This window comes from Myotis daubentonii, chromosome 5 (assembly GCF_963259705.1).
Source record: "Myotis daubentonii chromosome 5, mMyoDau2.1, whole genome shotgun sequence".
NCBI lineage: Eukaryota > Metazoa > Chordata > Mammalia > Chiroptera > Vespertilionidae > Myotis > Myotis daubentonii.
The window spans coordinates 87,747,713-87,764,799 of record NC_081844.1 but is presented as its reverse complement, the minus strand read 5'-3'; the positions used below and the strand labels follow the sequence as shown (position 1 = coordinate 87,764,799).

Genomic DNA, 17,087 nt, shown 5'->3' with positions numbered 1-17,087 from the left:
CAATAAAAATATATTAAAAAATAGAACAGTCAAATGAATATCAATGGGGCTTATCACTGGCTGGTTTCATAGTAGAATGAGCAGGTCAGAAGATAATTTTGCATTTTGGAATCTCTAAGTGTAAGCATGCAGAGCACTTCACTTTGGAGACCCAACTTCCACACTTTAACGCCTTTGTCCATTCAAGACTATAGAAATTTTTTTGCAAAAGGAGGAGCCTTCTACTATATACTTTCAGGGTTGGGTAGGGAGAGGAGTTAAACAGTGGAAAGGACAGCAAATGAATTGATATTTCTTCCTATGGATTTCATTTTAGCACCCTCTCCAGTCCTAGCCCCTATCTGGTGTCATTTTAAGTGTTTATAAGCCCTGAACCTCTCCAGGTGTCAGCAGGTACCTGAGTGCTGTCTTTGGCTGTTCATCTCTCCCTTTCATCTGTCATCATCCGCCCATCTACTCTCCATCTTCCAGAAACACATGAGCTTCATAGTCCACTTAGTAGCTGCCCTTTACATTCTCTTCATTGTTGTGACATTCCATCTGCTTTGCTCCTTTACTTTAATTTCAAAGAGTTCTTGGGAAAAAGAGATGATAAATGGTTATTTAGTTCACTGTTACCCTTCATTTTCTTTCTCTGCTTGTCCTAAATCAAGGAGGACCATTACCTTCTTAAGGGGCAAAGCCAACATCTCTTAGTTGGCCTGCTTCTATATCCTGAAGATCTGTTTTAAAGAAAAGCTATCTTCTTTAAAAGTTTAAGCCTCCACTTTCCTCCAATTATACCAAGTTTCTCTGCTTGGAGGTATTGATAACTCCTTCTTATGCTTTTAAGTCTTGGAATATTCATGTTTATTTTATGTGTAGGCGTATAAGGTTCTGAGTAACAGACAAGTGAATCACCAAAAAACACAGAAATGGACTTTAGAAAACATTTCAACAACAAAAAATCCAAGGATTTCTTTACAGTTTCATAAGTTCTCACAGGACACTCTAGGCCAGTGATGGCGAACCTATGACACGCATGTCAGAGGTGACACGCAAACTCATTTTTTTGGTTGATTTTTCTTTGTTAAATGGCATTTAAGTATATAAAATAAATATCAAAAATATAAGTCTTTATTTTACTATGGTTGCAAATATCAAAAGATTTCTGTATGTGACACGGCACCAGAGTTAAGTTAGGGTTTTTCAGAATGCTGACACGCCGAGCTCAAAAGGTTCGCCATCACTACTCTAGACTGAAGAAATTTGTTGAGAGAAAAATCATTCCAGTGACCATTTAGGTATTTTTCAATAAGTTATGGGAATTAAAGCTCTGTTCTTTTAATAAATATGTAGTATGTTCTTACTGGGCAAAGGACCTTAAACAGAACTTTTCATGGGAAAATTAAGTGCAACCATTTTGGACTAGTTGGTTAAGAGTCCAGTAAAACTGGGTTCAAACCCAGATCTGCCCCTTCTACCTGCTCTAAGATAGTTAACATCTCTGAGTCTTGGTTGCCTTCACGGTAAGTGGTACTAATAATCCCTCCCTCGTGGGGTAATCACGAGAGATAGAAGCAATTTGTAAATAAAGGAATAAGCACAACGTCTGGCAGTTGGAAAGCACCCATCAAATGGTAGCTCCAGTACAGGTTGTGTAACTCCGCAAGGCTGGGACTTAGCTCTCCTTAATGCCTCTCAGCCCCTCCACCTTTGTGTAAGCTTATTCTATTTTGCTCAGCCCTAAGAGTATTAGAACACTGAGTCAGGCCATCACCTAGTCAATATTATTTAACCCAATGAATTGACAAACAGTAATGACGCCTTGGGATTGTTTGTTTTGCCATTTTAATAATTACTTATTGAAGAATCACTGACTAATCTATGACATGACAGGTTTTGACGTCTCCCAATTATGTGCACATTATGGAATTCATGAGTTAGAGCTGTTGTCCTTTTCTGTGGTGGAGATGGAGTTTGCAGCTCCTAATTTGCCTAATAAGATGGGTCCAGAAGCCGGGCAGAGATGGGATGCTTTTGATAACATTCACATTGGTTTCCAGGGACGCTATAAGCATATTACGAAGTGTTACTAGAAATTTGCAAATGTTGCTAAATCTGTAGGAATGAATGTATTTACTGTGAGCATACTATTTAACACCTGCTTATAAACTGGGGAAAGAAAACCACGTCTAGTCTTTAATTTAACAACTACTACTTACTGAGCCTCATAATATACAGAGTGCCGGAATAACCCAACAAACTGCTGATGAGATGCTGAGTTTCTAATTCATGCATCCAATTAACGAAGGCAGGATTTGTATTGGACATAGGGAATCCGAAGGTGATGTGAAACAAACCTTTACTCAGCATCTCCACACTGTAGACACCTACCCACCCTTTAGTCACTTAGGAGCCATCTCTGTTAAGAGATTGATTATCACAGTATCGCAGTGCTTGTGTTCAAGTAACTCTTATTTTACTTGATAGTGACTTCAAAGTGCAAGAGTAGTGATGTTGGTAATTCAGTTATGCCAAAGAGAAGCCATGAAGTGTTTCCTTTAAGTGAAAATGTCCATGTGTGTAAAAAAAATCATGGTGTTTGTCTTTCTCTGACTAAATTATTTCAGTTAGCATAAGACCTTCGCCGAAACCGGTTTGGCTCAGTGGATAGAGCGTCGGCCTGCGGACTGAAAGATCCCAGGTTCAATTCCGGTCAGGGGCATGTACCTGGGTTGCGGGCACATCCCCAGTAGGAGATGTGCAGGAGGCAGCTGAGGCAGCTGATCGATGTTTCTCTCTCATCGATGTTTCTAACTCTCTATCTCTCTCCCTTCCTCTCTGTAAAAAATCAATAAAATATATTTTAAAAAAAAAAAAGACCTTCAAGGTCCATCGATGTTGTGTAAATGGTAAGAGTCCATTCCTTTTTATGGCAGAGTAATATTCCATTGTATGTATGAACCACAGCTTCTTTATCCACTTGTCTGTTCATGGGCACTTGGGTTGTTTCCATATATTGGCTATTGTAAATATGGTAGCAGTAATTTTTTAATCTGTAATAACAGCTTTATTGAGATACCATACCATAAAAAGTCATCCTTTTAAAATATACAATCCAGTGGCTTTTAATATATTCAGGGTTGTACGACTATTGCCCTTATCTAATTTTAGAACATTTTTATCACTCAAGCAGAAATCCCAAACTCATTAGCAGTTACTCCCATTCCTCCCACCCTAGCCCCTGGCAACCACTAATCTACTTTGTGTCCCCATGGATTTGTCCATTCTGAACATTTCAGATAATTGGAATCATATAGTATGCAGTCTGTTATAACTGGCTTCTTTCGCTTAGTATAATGTTTTCAAGGTTTGTCCATATGGTAGCATCTATCAGTACTTCATTTCCTTTTGTAGTTGAATAATACATGATGTAGCAATAATATATATACAGTGGATATACATTTGGTTCATGTATATCATATACAATGGATATATTGCATTTTGTTTTATCCATTTGTCAGATGGTGGATATTTGGGCCATTTCCACTTTGGGATTATTATGAATAATGTTGCTATAAATATTTGTGTATGAGTTTCGGGATGAATATGTGTTTTCAGTTCTCTTGCATATATACCTAGAACTGAAATTGCCATTATATGGTAACTCTGTTTAACATTTTGAGGAACTATTTGTGGCTACTCCATTATGAAAATCCCACAAGCAGTGTGTGAAAGTTCCAATTTTGCCACATCCTCAACCAACACAATAGCAGTGATTTTTCAACTGAGAGGTTATTCATTCCTAAGAGGGACAAATCAGAATCTAGTGGTGGGTAGTTTGGAAAAGACCCTCAAATCCTATTTGTGACTTCAAAACACACACACACACACCACAAAACACACAGAGCCAGGCTCCTATTTAGTTGACGTGGGGTATATCATTTATTTTTATTAACCTTAATAACATGTATGTAATAATAATACTTACCTTATAAGGGCTTTTGTTAGAATTAAATGAGATAATGCTAGTTAAAGCACTTATACATAATGGACACTCAACAAGTATTAGCTCAATAATTTTTTATTATATGAACACACTGTAATTTACCTAGCCAGTTCTATTGTTGGACATTCGGATGTGTTTTCAGTTTTTCATGATCATTAACAATGCTCTGAGAAATAGCCTGATGGCTAGATTTTTGCCCACATCCACGATTGTTTTCCTTGGATGAACTCTGTAAAGTGTTACTGTTTGGTGCATTTTAAAGAAGTACTGGCTAGCACCTGATTACATTCCCCAATGTATATTCCTGTTTAATTTACACTGAAATTTTACTTTGGGAAATGTAATCAGGTACTAGACAGTATTGTTAAACTGGTTTTGTAAATCTTCATCTTGTACCTTACCAACATAATGCAAAATAAGACCGTCTTGGGCAGGACAGCCTAACTTTAATTCTAAAACCACTGAATGAGAAAAGGTACAAGAGAAGATTTTCTCTCAGGCTCTCTGATCTGGACACTTGGATTGCCATACCTTTTCTCCTGTGGCATCAATACCCTATATTGAGGGAATATTTTGTTAGATGAAGTCCATTAAGAATCCAGAGTCTCAAATTAATACAATATCTTAAGGGCAAGATATTCTGTTTTGTTTTCTTTTCCTAGATTAAATGCCACATTAAAGGATCACTCATGTGGCATTACATGCTGTAACATGCACAGAGGAATTGCAAACCTTGCTAGAAATTCTAGAGGTCATCCTCTGGGCATTCAGCACACAAACCAACTCAGAGAGCTGTGCCTTCGGTGCTTAGTGATCCTAGAGGGGGATCCCATGAGATTCCCCAATAGAGACACGTGATTAGTTCTGCACATACAAAATGTGAAAATCAAGTGAGGATCATCCTAATTCCTTCCATTTGCACAGGACTTTGTGGCTTACACGGGGCTTTTTGCAAAAGGGTAAAATTGCATGCATCCAGTTTCTAGCTGCTCATTAAGATGGATTGATAGGCAGTAAAATTCAGGTTTCTGGGTCACTTTTGTTCACATGAATGATTGACTTGCCGTGCGTCTCCATTTCTCTGCAGATGGAGACCCCAGTGAGCCACTGCTAGGAAGAAGAACTGACATTTTAGTGAGGCTTGGCAGTGGGCCAAGCCTATAGTAAGCACTTTCCTTACATTGTCCCTGAAGCCACTCACCAACCCTATGAAGTAGTTCCTATTATTTTTTCTTCCATTTTGCAAATGCAGAGGCTCAAAGATGTTAGAGTCTTTGCCAAAGGTCATGAAATTCATAAATGCCTGAGCTGGGACACAAACCAGGACTGTCTGACACCTAAAGCCTATATTAAGAATCTCCAGACTGGCTGAGGTCAAAGGTTTTAATAAAATTGTAGATATTTAATGTGCTAATTGGACAGGATGACCTGAAAGGTTCCAGGGTGGGCAGCACTAATCTAACTTGGGGGAGGGGGGTATAGGGGAGTGTTGGGGGAAGGGGACCATGACAAGGGTGATAAAAAAGAATGTGTCCACGTGCTGTCATGCTGAATAGTGTAACGTAAGAAGGCTGTGTATTTGTAATTGGCCTTTTCTGTGTCAAGCACAAGCCTGAATTAGGTCAGGCTTTCAGAGCGTCCTCTGCTGACCCTTTTGAAGCCTGTGGCCCCCTTTACATAAACTGTGAATTAGAGGCTGAGTTCCATGACATAGCAGAGGCTGATCATACGTCTTATGCATCGATGTTGCTGAACCTCCAGTCCTATCCCGGTAGCTGATGTGGTAGGTGCTTAAATATTGGTTTACTATTGATGGTGTTGATGATAGTAAATACTCAATGAGTAATAGTAATGTATTCTTTCCAAGCATTATCTCATCTCATTCTTACAGTAACTCCATGAAGTATAGGGTGTCTCCTCAAAATGTATACACACACTAAGAATAATTCTAAAGGCAGTGTTTATTAAAATAAATTTCATTTTCAAAAGTGGGAGCTATCAGCTGTTAAAGTGTGTATACATTTTTTGGAATACCCTGTATTTGTCTCCCTAATTTATAGATTAAAAAAAAACACCACAACAACACATGGCTTAGGGAGATCTTGTAACTTGCTCACATTCACAATAAGTGGCTGAAAATCAGCTTTGCCTGATATTGGAACCTTGGCAGTGAACCCTATGCTATAGTAACATATAGCTATAGTTATTGATGGATATGCATGTGTTATATTTCTAAGAAAGCACATATTAAACTCAGATTACAGAATTTAGGTTCTGTGAAGGAAGAAACTTTTGTTTTAATCATATCCCCAGCACCTAGAACAACTCTTGGCATTTACTAAATGCTCAGTAAATTTTTGTGTGTGCATATGCTTACAAAATGGGTAAGAACAATTATTTCAATAAGAATAGGAGTTACAAGCTAGAAATTAGTGATTTACAACAGGTTTTGTTGTCAGGGTTGGGTTTTTTTTTTATTGCAAGCACTTTAGTAAGGGTAGAACTCTAAACCTAAATATCACTTTAACAAATTCAGTAATTTACTCATTCATTCAAGAAATATTTATCTCCATTCAATAAATATAATTGCACACCTACTAAGTGCTAGACACTTACTATCAGAGATGTATAGGAAATGATAAACAACAATAAGGAAACAGCTATTGCCAAATGCAATGTGCCATGGAGAAGGCCGAGTAGATGTAGAGACAGAAAACAGCAGCAGGGACAGGTGTTGTCGGAGTATTTCTCAATAAAATAGGAACAGTTCAGCTGAGATGCTGAGGAATGCCAAGAACACAAGGAAGGGGCATAGGGGGTGACAAGTGCAAATGCCAAACGCTTTAGGAAAGAAGTTGACATGTTGGAGGAATAGAAAACAGGTCAGTGGGTCTTCTGAGAAATGGTCGATGCCAGTGGTTGGCAAACTGCGGCTCGTGAGCCACATGAGTCTCTTTGGCCCCTTGAGTGTGGCTCTTCCTAAGCCTTAGGAGTACCCTCATTAAGTTAATAACAATGTACCTACCTATATAGTTTAAGTTTAAAAAATTTGGCTCTCAAAAGAAATTTCAATCGTAGCACTGCTGATATTTGGCTCTGTTGACTAATGAGTTTGTCGACCACTGGTCTATGCCGTCCTCTTACCAAACTAAAGGATTGTACAGGGCTTCCTTCAGACTCTTACCTCCTTTACTACATGTCATTGTATTAAATCCCCGAGCCAAAGCTTTATTTTTCTTGGTTTTGGGTGGAGGGGCTAGTTCCCCGTTGTTCATAGTAGAAAAGTGTGATCCACAAAATAGAAACCTTTGAATCTACTTAATCCAAAACTTTTGTCTTGAGGGAGGGTGGGCTGTAGTGTTGAACAGATGCAGGAGGAACTTTTCAGGGAACATGAAAGAGCAAATGTAGTAAGCCCAGAGATTGATGTATGGAGGGGACATTCCTTTCATTGATTACAATGGAAAATTCCTCAAGCACAGCCTGGGCCTACCTGATTCATCATTGCAGCTCTGTTCCAATCCAGCACATGTTCCAGGAAGATGACAGGGAGAATTTCCCAAATACGATTTTGCCAAGGCTTCCTGTTGCAACTTAAGCTCATTTCAACTCAAAGCAAGATGTCTTCTTGCCACTTTGAGATGAACTTCGCTTTCCCCCACTCCACCCCTTCTCCCCGTCCCTTGTGGCAATCTGCAAGAGAAACTAGAGTGTACAACTACTGATGAGCTGACCACTGCAGCCTTGGTGATGGACACAGCTTGTCACATGGAAAACCCAGCTCAGCAACTGGTGCTGAAGAGGATTAAACCAACGTGCACCAATCTTCATCTGTTACTGGAATGTCCTAGGTGACTTTTGAACAAATAGTCAAACAAGCACATAAGACTTAACCACCTGATGAGAATAACTTGGACTCTCTTGCAAGCTGAACTCCCTCCAATCATATCAAAGGATATTCCTACTCTGTCCTTCCGGAGACATGCTGTCACTTCCTGGAGGAGGGGACAATTCCATTTTCCACCTGCCAGAGCATCTATTCTTCATGGAAATCTATTGGCAATTCCAAGCCTCAGTTGAGGACTTGTTCCCCCCCTTTTTGTTTTTAACTTCAAATACTTTCTAAATGGTGTTAGCCGAAGCATTGTATGTATATAATTAACTCACAGGTCCCTCTGGGCTCATCTAGCTAAACTCCAGGAGCTTAACTGAGCAAGACATTTGCTTATGTCTCCTCCTACAATGATATCTGCGGAAACGAATCCCGGCTACAAGACGAAACCGGGGAAATGTCTTTTCAAATTGGCTTTCCAGTGACTTAATGATTTTGGTTTCATAACAATAATGATCAAATTTTGCTTTCAAATACGGAATTGGCAATTTGGGGGAGCAGGGTAGGGGTGGTAGGGAATTTGGTATTTTCCTCTTTGTTGAAGTAGAAAGACAGGCCTCTTTTTTGTGTTCACTGGATCTTTGAAATTCCCTCAGGGTGGCAGTGGCTCTCTGCGGGCACAGGGCTCCGAGGGACCAGGCATGTTGAGAGCAAATGTAAGCCGGCCCCGCAGTGTCCTGTCTTCACAAGCAAAACCCACAGGAAGACCTGCAGCACTTCCCCAAAACAAAATGCAAAGGGCGAGGGAAGGGGCACTGTTCAGACTGACTGTGTTGACTGGATTCATACACAACTCAGCCCTCTGCTTCCCTCTGCCTGTGTAGACATAAACGCCTGCAGTTATGGCTGTTTGAATGAAGAGATCAGTTGTGATGGCAGAAAACTTCTGGCCGCTGTTTCCCTTTCTATTCCTAGCATGGAGGGCTTAAGCTGGGCGCTGAGAAGCTCTTTTCCCATTCTGTCCTCTCTGTTGAGGTTTAGAATCCCAGGCCTTGCCCTTGAACTCCATCAAGGGACTGCATGCACCACATAGGGGTGAGCAAAGGGACCTGGATGTCCACTTCCTGCCTACCTAAGCCCACCCCCTTCTCTTTGCTGTCCTGAAGCGCAGGTGTCGGGAGACAGGCTGCAAGCTGGGGGGGCTGTGGGCGGCAGAGTAAACGCCGCCCTCAGCTGCGTGGCGCGGGAAGGGGGAGGTTGAGAGAGCGCGCCTATGCTTTTCACCTGAGCCTGCAAGCGAGCTGCTGGCTGCCCAGGTGCCGGACCGCGGCTGCGTGCGCCCCACTGCCGCAGAGAGCAGCCGCAGCCTCCGCTCGGCCACCACCGCTACTGGGAGTCCTGGGCTGCTGACGCGGTTGGGAGGAGCCTCGCCTTTAATGCACCAGCCGCCTCCAGCCTCCAGCCTCCAGCCTCCTGCAGCAACAGCAGCAGCAGCAGCAGCAGCAGCTGCAGCTGCGAGTGCGCGCGTGTGGGTGTGAGGGTGAGTGCGCTGGCGCCGGCCGCAGCGCCCTGCCCAGCGCCCCGCCGGCTTCCCAGCCTCCGCCCGCCGGAGCCGCCCTCCCGTGGGACCAGCACCCTCACCCGGGCCCGGCCAGCCTGAATCCTGCCCCTGCCATCTCGCCCTGCAGCTCGGGTCCAGAAAGGCACCATTTTGTCCCGGCTGCCCCCTCTTCCGAGGGGAGGAGGGATCTTCCCCCCCCCCCCCCTTGCATTTCGGAGCGGCTGCCAACGAGGAGAACCTGTTGGGCATCTCCCCAGCCCGGCTTGTGAGCGCCTCCAGGGCGGCGGGCGGGACCAGACCCCTTGGGGCACGGCGCATCTTGGCACCGGAGGCAGGCGCAGCATCCTCGCTGGGAATTGGAGCTGGAGTGAGCGCACCGCGGGAGGAGCCGCCACAGCCTCGGAGATCCCGAGTGGAGGAGGTGACAGCTCCATTGCCGGGTTTTTATTTTTATTTTTTCTCCGCCTCCCCGTCTCCTCCTCAGGCTCGGACCATGGTGCAGTCCCACTGGCTCCCCTGCCCCCCTCTCCTGTGAGACTGGCTGCGGGGAGGGATCATGGATACTTGTCTGCCGGCTTCTGGTTCCCACGCAAGTAAGCCTGCTGTCAATGGAGGAGGACATTGATACCCGCAAAATCAACAACAGTTTCCTGCGCGACCACAGCTATGCGACCGAAGGTAACGCCAGCCCCGCCGCATTCCGCCGCTGGGGCCGGGCGCAAGTTGCGGATCGCTGTGCTCCGCGGGCTGCAGGGCGCGTGGTGGCGGAGACTCCTCCGGGGCTGGGGCGGGGGCTCGGCTCGCTGGGGCGGCCGCCGGAGCGCCCCACATTCATCCGGGCTCCGCGAGGCGAGCCCGGCGTTCAGCAGCAGGTGGACCCGGCGCCCACGGGAGTTAAAATGGCCCTCGGGGATTTTTCAGGGTGGGGCTCCCGGCTGGAAAAATGATCCCCCCAAAAACAGATGACCTCTCCCCCAGGATGTTTGCAGGGGGTCTTGTGGGGAGAGAAGAAGGAAGGGGCCCCGAGGACCGTGGGTCCTCCCCACCCTGAGCCGAGTGATGCATCTCTCAGTGGCTGCAGGGAGGGCATGGTTTCATTTCCTGCCGGCTCATCTCTGGCCCGGTTACCTGCTCAGACAATCAAACCCCCAAAGGGCCCTTTGCAGAAGGGCGAGCCCCTCTCCCCTTGGAAGTGCATTTGCAAGAAATGAAAAGGTGGCTGGGGAAACGGTGTTCTGGCGAGCGAATTCGTGTGACACGTGGGGTGAGCAATGCGATCAGTGGGGCCTTTAAAAATCACCATTATGAATTCTGCAGCAGTAGTTTCTGCTGAATCAACAGCCAGCAGAAAGCAAGAGGGTTCGCTAAGCTGAGCTTTGCCAAGAGGTGAAATTGTCGCCTCTCCCTCTCCCAGCTTGTTCTGATATTAGCCTGGTGCTGTGCACGCGGGCAGGGAAAAGTCAGCAGGTGGAACTCATTCTGCCTTTTGTGTGTGAATAGAGTGGAGGGGTGTTGTGTGTGTGTGTGTGTGTGTGTGTGTGTTTAATACCAAAACTTTTGTATTTTTGCTTTCATTTTCTACCTGGAGGCCTTTATCCTCAACCACTCATACAAAGTGTTGCATTATCACATGGTCATATCCACGTGAGGAAATGTGTGCGAAAGCGCTTCAGGAAAATGTAGCAAGGTGTGTTACTTTAAGGCTATTCTTCTTGGATGCTAAAATATCTATAATCTTTAACAAATCAAGATAACTAGAGAAATGTGATGGGGGAGTAAAAGAGTTCAAGCTCTGAGAAAAATAAAAAAACACAACTTGGGGGGGGGTGGAAAACTGGCATTTTCTATAAATATCCTTGGAAGTTTTAGATTAAAAAAAAACTGCCTGGCGCTATTGAAAATATGTTCTCTGTTCATCTTTATTATTGGAGAACAGCAGCCTAATATTTCCATGGCGCTAGCAGATTAAGCAGAGTTGTATGAGCTCTGGCCTCCGGGAGCTTAGAAATGGCTTTTAAGACGTTCAGCCCGTCCCTCCCCCATCCCAAGCACCATACTTGCTGATTCTTTTCATTTGCATGGTGACAATGTGGATGTAAGGTGTCCATCCTCAGTCTTAGTGCTTTGTCACTGACTCAGTTACCAGGTAGAATATTATTAGCTCTCTGTCTGAGCATGGCATCCAAGAGAGGAGTTGGCCTTGGGTCTGTTGGCTTTATTGGGGACACCACTTCTGTTTGTGGCAACAAAGAAACGGCTGCCTCCGTGTTTTCCGCTGTATTGCATAATGCTTCGAGTGCAGGCAAAGGAAACTTACTGAGCTGAGAAGATGAGCAAATTGGGGCCTTGTGTATAGAGAATACACAAGGGCCCTAGATACTACCTAATCTTTGTTCCTATGTCATGGCATTTTGGTAAATTGATTCTGAACAAAATGTCTGGGTTTATTTTGTCAAAATAAGGGAAAGAGCTTTCCAAAACCTTCCTAACTCAACCTCTCAGATTTCTCTCTGTCTCTGTCTCTCTCTTATTAGACCTCGACATTGTAAAAAGCAGGAGTTAGGTAGGGCAGGAAGTTCTCTATGGTCTTACTCTGTTCATTTTAGGGAACATCCATGCAGTCATGCTGGCCAGAGGGGGGAAGAGTCCCTCTTCTCCTAATGAATACCTTACAGGCGCTGGTACAGCTTGAAGGAGCACCAGATGAAAATAGTCTTCGTTAAAATCCACTTTATTGGGGGTTTGCTCCCAAAGTTCTCTTACCCTTTGTTAACTTAAACCCACTTTCTGAGGAATTAGCATCCAGGTCCTTCTGTAGACTTTGCTTTCTCTCTCTCTCTCTCTCTCTCTCTCTCTCTCTCTCTCTCTCTCCCTCCCCCCCCCCTTGATATTTTTCCTACCTGCCAAGATATGTCAGATTTTTTCCTCCAAGATTTCCTGCCCATTTGTCTCTGAGCTTTCTTCCCTGTGCTCAGATCATTCCACACTGCAGTATTCTATTTAAAGCTGAAAGGGCTTTGCTGTGTAGTTAGTGTGACGGACTGTAAGCTCAATTTGCATTGTAAGTGGCAGCTTCCTGCAAGTTTATCTCCTAAGAGCAATGAAAATGCCAAAGGACACTTTTACCCAAGACCACCCCTCTCTCTCTCTCTCTCTCTCTCTCTCTCTCTCTCTCTCTCTCTCTCTCTCCAGAAATGCATAGGTGTATTTATTTATTTATTAAAAATATATTTTATTGATTTTCTACAGAGAGGAAGGGAGAGGGATAGAGAGTTAGAAACATCGATGAGAGAGAAACATAGATCAGCTGCCTCCTGCACATCTCCCACTGGGGATGTGCCCGCAACCCAGGTACATGCCCTTGACCGGAATCGAACCTGGGACCCTTCAGTCCGCAGGCCGACGCTCTATCCACTGAGCTAAACCGGCCTCGGTATAGGTGTATTTATTAAAGACATTCTTATGCCTCTTCTTTTATTCTGGCCACTAAAGTTACCACCCTTTCCTACCATTTTCTATTTTTCCTCCCCTTTTAAAATTACCATCTTTGAGCATCTTCTGTTCCAAGCAGTGCTGACTTCTTTATAGTAGCATTTTACTATAGCCAAACCCAGCTAAGTGAGTGCTGTTATGTCCATTTTCAAATAATGAAACAGCAACAGAGGCCCAGAGATGTTACTGGTTTGCCAAGGTCACACAGACAATCAAGGCAAGAGCTTGTCTTCAAACTCACGACTGTCGGAGGACCCACCACAGCCTCTCGCACTAGGAAGTTCTGCACAGCCTCAATTTTCTTTAACCGTGAGCTACTGTTATGGGGAAGATCACAGTGGTTTGTCTTTATGTATAAACTATATTCTCATCTGGGGTAGAATTCTTTGCAGGGGTCATTTGAACGTGTGTATAGGGGTTAGATGTGAGGAAAAGCAGGGGTCATTTGAAAGTGTGTATAGGGGTTATATATGAGGAAAAGCATGGGTGGGGTTGGAATAGACACACACACACACACACACACACACACACACACACACACACACACACTGGTTTTATTGGTTTTTCCCCAATGTGGAACCCTGAGTTCCCTAATCAGTGGTGCATCTCTCAAACCTATCTGATCTACATGTGGCTTTCCTTCTATATTTTTAGACTTGTCAGAACCAACTGAAAATCCCTCTCCATTAGAGCTGTCAGAAAGTTTTCTAGATCAGTCTTCCTACTCCCAAATGAGGCCACAGAGGGAATAGGTGGGGTTTATAGGAATGGCAATCTGGTTAGAAGGGGAAGTCAGAAAACACATTTTAAAACAACTGCTCTGGTTTTGGTTTCCTTACCTATAAAATGGGAATAACAGTAGAACCTATGCCACAGAAAAAAACTAATACCAGGAAATCACTGAAGACAGTGCCTAATAGAAAGCCAGACCTCAATAAATGTCCTCAATACATTATAGCTGTTATTATTACTTATACTGCATTTTCGTAGCAAGCACTGTTTTTCCTTGAATTGTTTGATTGCTTTTATCTTAAAGGGAAGAGATGGTGGAAGTAGGGGAGAGGTCACACTAAAACCCACCACCGTGTCTTCTGGGCTCAGCCACTAACCATGGATCTTGCCATTTATTAATTTGCCTTAATGTATTTGCTGATTATATTCTGGTAGCAAATAAGTTCTGTCTTCTCTCGGAGGCCTTAAAAACCCATACTGTTTGTGTGTATTAAAGGAAGAACTAATTATTCCATGTAGCTCCTTCCAATAATTAAAGGCAGATTCACTCCGAGACATGGTCTCTGTCCTCGTGGTGCCTTCAGTCTAGCCGAGGAGGTAGATGTGAAATAATTTTGCAAATAAGTATGTGGGTACCAATTGTAGTAAGTGATCTTCAGGAAAAGCACAAGATGCCTGAGGTCATATGTAAGGTGGAAAGGCAGATCTAATTTAGATTGGGGATTCAGAGAAAGTTTAAGCTGAGAACTAAAGGCTGAGTCAGGAATTAACAAGAGCTAAAGGCATTTCAGGTTAAAAGGACAAGCTGTACAAAGCTCAGAGATATAAAATAGTTGGACAGATCCAAGGAATGGCAAGATGCCATGGCTGGAGTGTAGGGAACTAGAGGAAGTGTGATGAAAATGAGACTGGAGTCTGCAGTTTACTTTTGAATGCACCAAAACCAAGAAAGATTAAGGCAAGGATAGAGGGATGGATAGATGGATAGAGAGAAGATAAAGCAAGTAGAAAATGGTAGAGTCCAGGTGGTCAGTCAATGGCTATTCACTGTAATTTTTTTCAACTATGTTTGGAAATTCTCATAATAAAATGTTAAAAAAAAATACTGGGGAGAAATTTAGGGATGTGGTCACATTGAGCCTTGTTGTACATAAGGAGTTTGGACTTAATCCAAAAATGGATCGAAAGCCATTAAAAGATTTTGATTGGGGGGGTGGGCACACAAGATATGATCAGGTTTGTTTTTTCAAAGCTCAGTCTGGCTGTTCTGCAGGGTGGTGGGGTCATCGGGCGGGGCAGGAAGTGAGCAGTGAAAGCAAGGAGATGATTAGGAGGTCATGGCTGTACTCTCTAGGCCAGTGGCAGCAGTAGAGCTGGGGACAATCAGGAAGAGATGCGAGATATTCTGTGGGAGAAGAATGGATAGGACTTACTTGTTGTGCTAGATCGGGCAAAATGGAGAAGTAGATGGAGATAGTGTCGTGGACAACTCCCAGGATTTTGCTATAAGAATGGATGCATAATGAGGCACTTCCCCAAAAGTGGAGAAAGACTCCAGAAGTTGATTAGTCTGAGGGGCAGGTGTGACATCCAGTCTCACAGTGAGACTCTCAAGGAAGCAGTTGGATATCTGGGTCTGAAGCTCAGAAGAAAGATCTAGACTGGATATATAATTTGGGACATCACGCATATTAAAGGGATCTAAAGCTGTGTGAATAGATGAGGTGCCTGGGAAACGAGCACCTATGGCAGAATTTGAGCCAAAGAATGAAAAATTACATGGAAATTGATCTTGGTTTGATGTAAAGAAATTGTAACAAAAAGCACCTCCAATGGAATGCCTTGGTAAGCTAATTAAATAATGTCACACACTGAAGTTATTCCAATAACGCTACATGGCCATTGAAGAAAAGTCCAATCTTGAGTGGGTTGAGTTTAGAGCAGCCGTGGGCAAACTACGGCCCGCGGGCCGGATCTGGCCCATTTGAAATGAATAAAACTAAAAAAAAAAAGACCGTGCCCTTTTATGTAATGATGTTTACTTTGAATTTATATTAGTTCACACAAACACTCCATCCATGCTTTTGTTCCGGCCCTCCGGTCCAGTTTAAGAACCCATTGTGGCCCTCGAGTCAAAAAGTTTGCCCACCCCTAGTTTAGAGGGTCTCTGAACTTGTTATCTGTCAAATGTTACAGCTTCGTGAGGGCTATAAGAATAAAAGTGAAGAAGTAAAATTCCCTGGCCCCCCTCCTCTCAAAACACTTTAAAAAAAAGAGAGAATCCATGATGAATAAAACTGGAAGCCACTTAAAAATGGCTTTTGAAAAATGAGCGGAGGTGGTGTGGTGATGGAGAGCTGCCTTGTAGTTCTCTAAGTTGCTTTATATATTTGTATGCAAATGCCAGGCCAGAATAGTGTTTCCAATGCATATGGATGAATGTGTGAGTTCTCTGCTATTCTCAGAAAAATATGAAATGGAAGGTGGGCAGAGGCTGCCGTATGCTATTGTAAATGACCTTTCTGGGGACGGGAAATGTTCCGCTACTAAACATAATAACCAGAGTGCATTGAAAATCACTAGCAAGTATTCATTATTAGCATCCAGGTCCCCAGGGGCAATCCCAAGCCCTTTATGAGGGCTGGTCAGAAACATACCAATGAACCTGGGGTGAATAATATTAGACCAGTCCTGTCAAAATATTGGTAATGCTCCATGAAAAGAGCACAGCTGTAGACTGACATTCCTAGACTCTGGCATTTGCATTTATGAGGAAATGAAGGGTCCAATTTGCACACTTAGCTGAGGGTACAGAACTAAGATTTCTCGAGGACTGTCTGTATTCCAGGCATTTTCCTAAGTGTTTCTCGTTATTTACTCATTTAATCACCTTCTGCAGCCCTGAGAGAATGGTTGCATTAGCCCTGCTTATCAGAAGAAGAAATTTTGAGGTTTGGAGAAGCAAAGAAACATGTGTTAAGGTTCATACTTGGAACTGGCAGAACCAGATTGGAACCCAGGACTTCAAGCATGGGCTCTTTGCCCATCCCTGCTGCCTCTTGTCAGATTTTAGGGGGAGAAATGCAGGTTGTAGTCTGTCTTCCACCGGCATCCAACCCATGGTGCCCATTCAGTGCTGCTTGAGTCACTTGGCCCATTTCTTCTCAGTGCTGCAGGGCATGTATGTGCCTGCACCTTCCCTGTTGGTCCCACAGGGAGGAAGCTGAACTCCCTCACCCAGTGCCAGAATCCTTACTTGACTTACACCTATAGATTTATTCTACTCTATAAGAAAAGAAGGAAAATGTCTATGCAATCGAGCAACCGAAATGTGAAAATTAGCTGGTTTTTATAGCCTTCTCCATGTCCCTCACACCCACTGCAGGGCCCAGGCTGAGCTGAGATGGTCCCACTGGGCCATCTAGGCACCCATTCTGTAGAGCAGATGACAACAGAATTTTCTGGAACAGAGCAAAGGA

The 17,087-nt window shown here is 43.7% G+C and overlaps 1 protein-coding gene across 4 annotated transcripts in view; it reads left to right on the top strand.

Annotated features, from left to right (window-relative positions):
- Positions 1 to 17,087, top strand: part of PPP2R2B (protein phosphatase 2 regulatory subunit Bbeta) — a 342,291-nt gene that overhangs the window by 103,285 nt on the left and 221,919 nt on the right. The window contains exons 1-2 of one of the 4 annotated variants that reach the window (XM_059698786.1): positions 9,109 to 9,363; positions 9,869 to 10,062. The exons of 1 other annotated variant lie outside the window; for it this stretch is intronic. In XM_059698786.1, the coding sequence (XP_059554769.1) occupies positions 9,993 to 10,062 (70 nt within the window). In that variant the 5' untranslated portion in view covers positions 9,109 to 9,363; positions 9,869 to 9,992. Of the gene's footprint in view, positions 1 to 9,107; positions 10,063 to 17,087 lie in introns of those variants that run through there. 2 more of the 4 variants (XM_059698784.1, XM_059698787.1) reach the window with 2 other exon arrangements.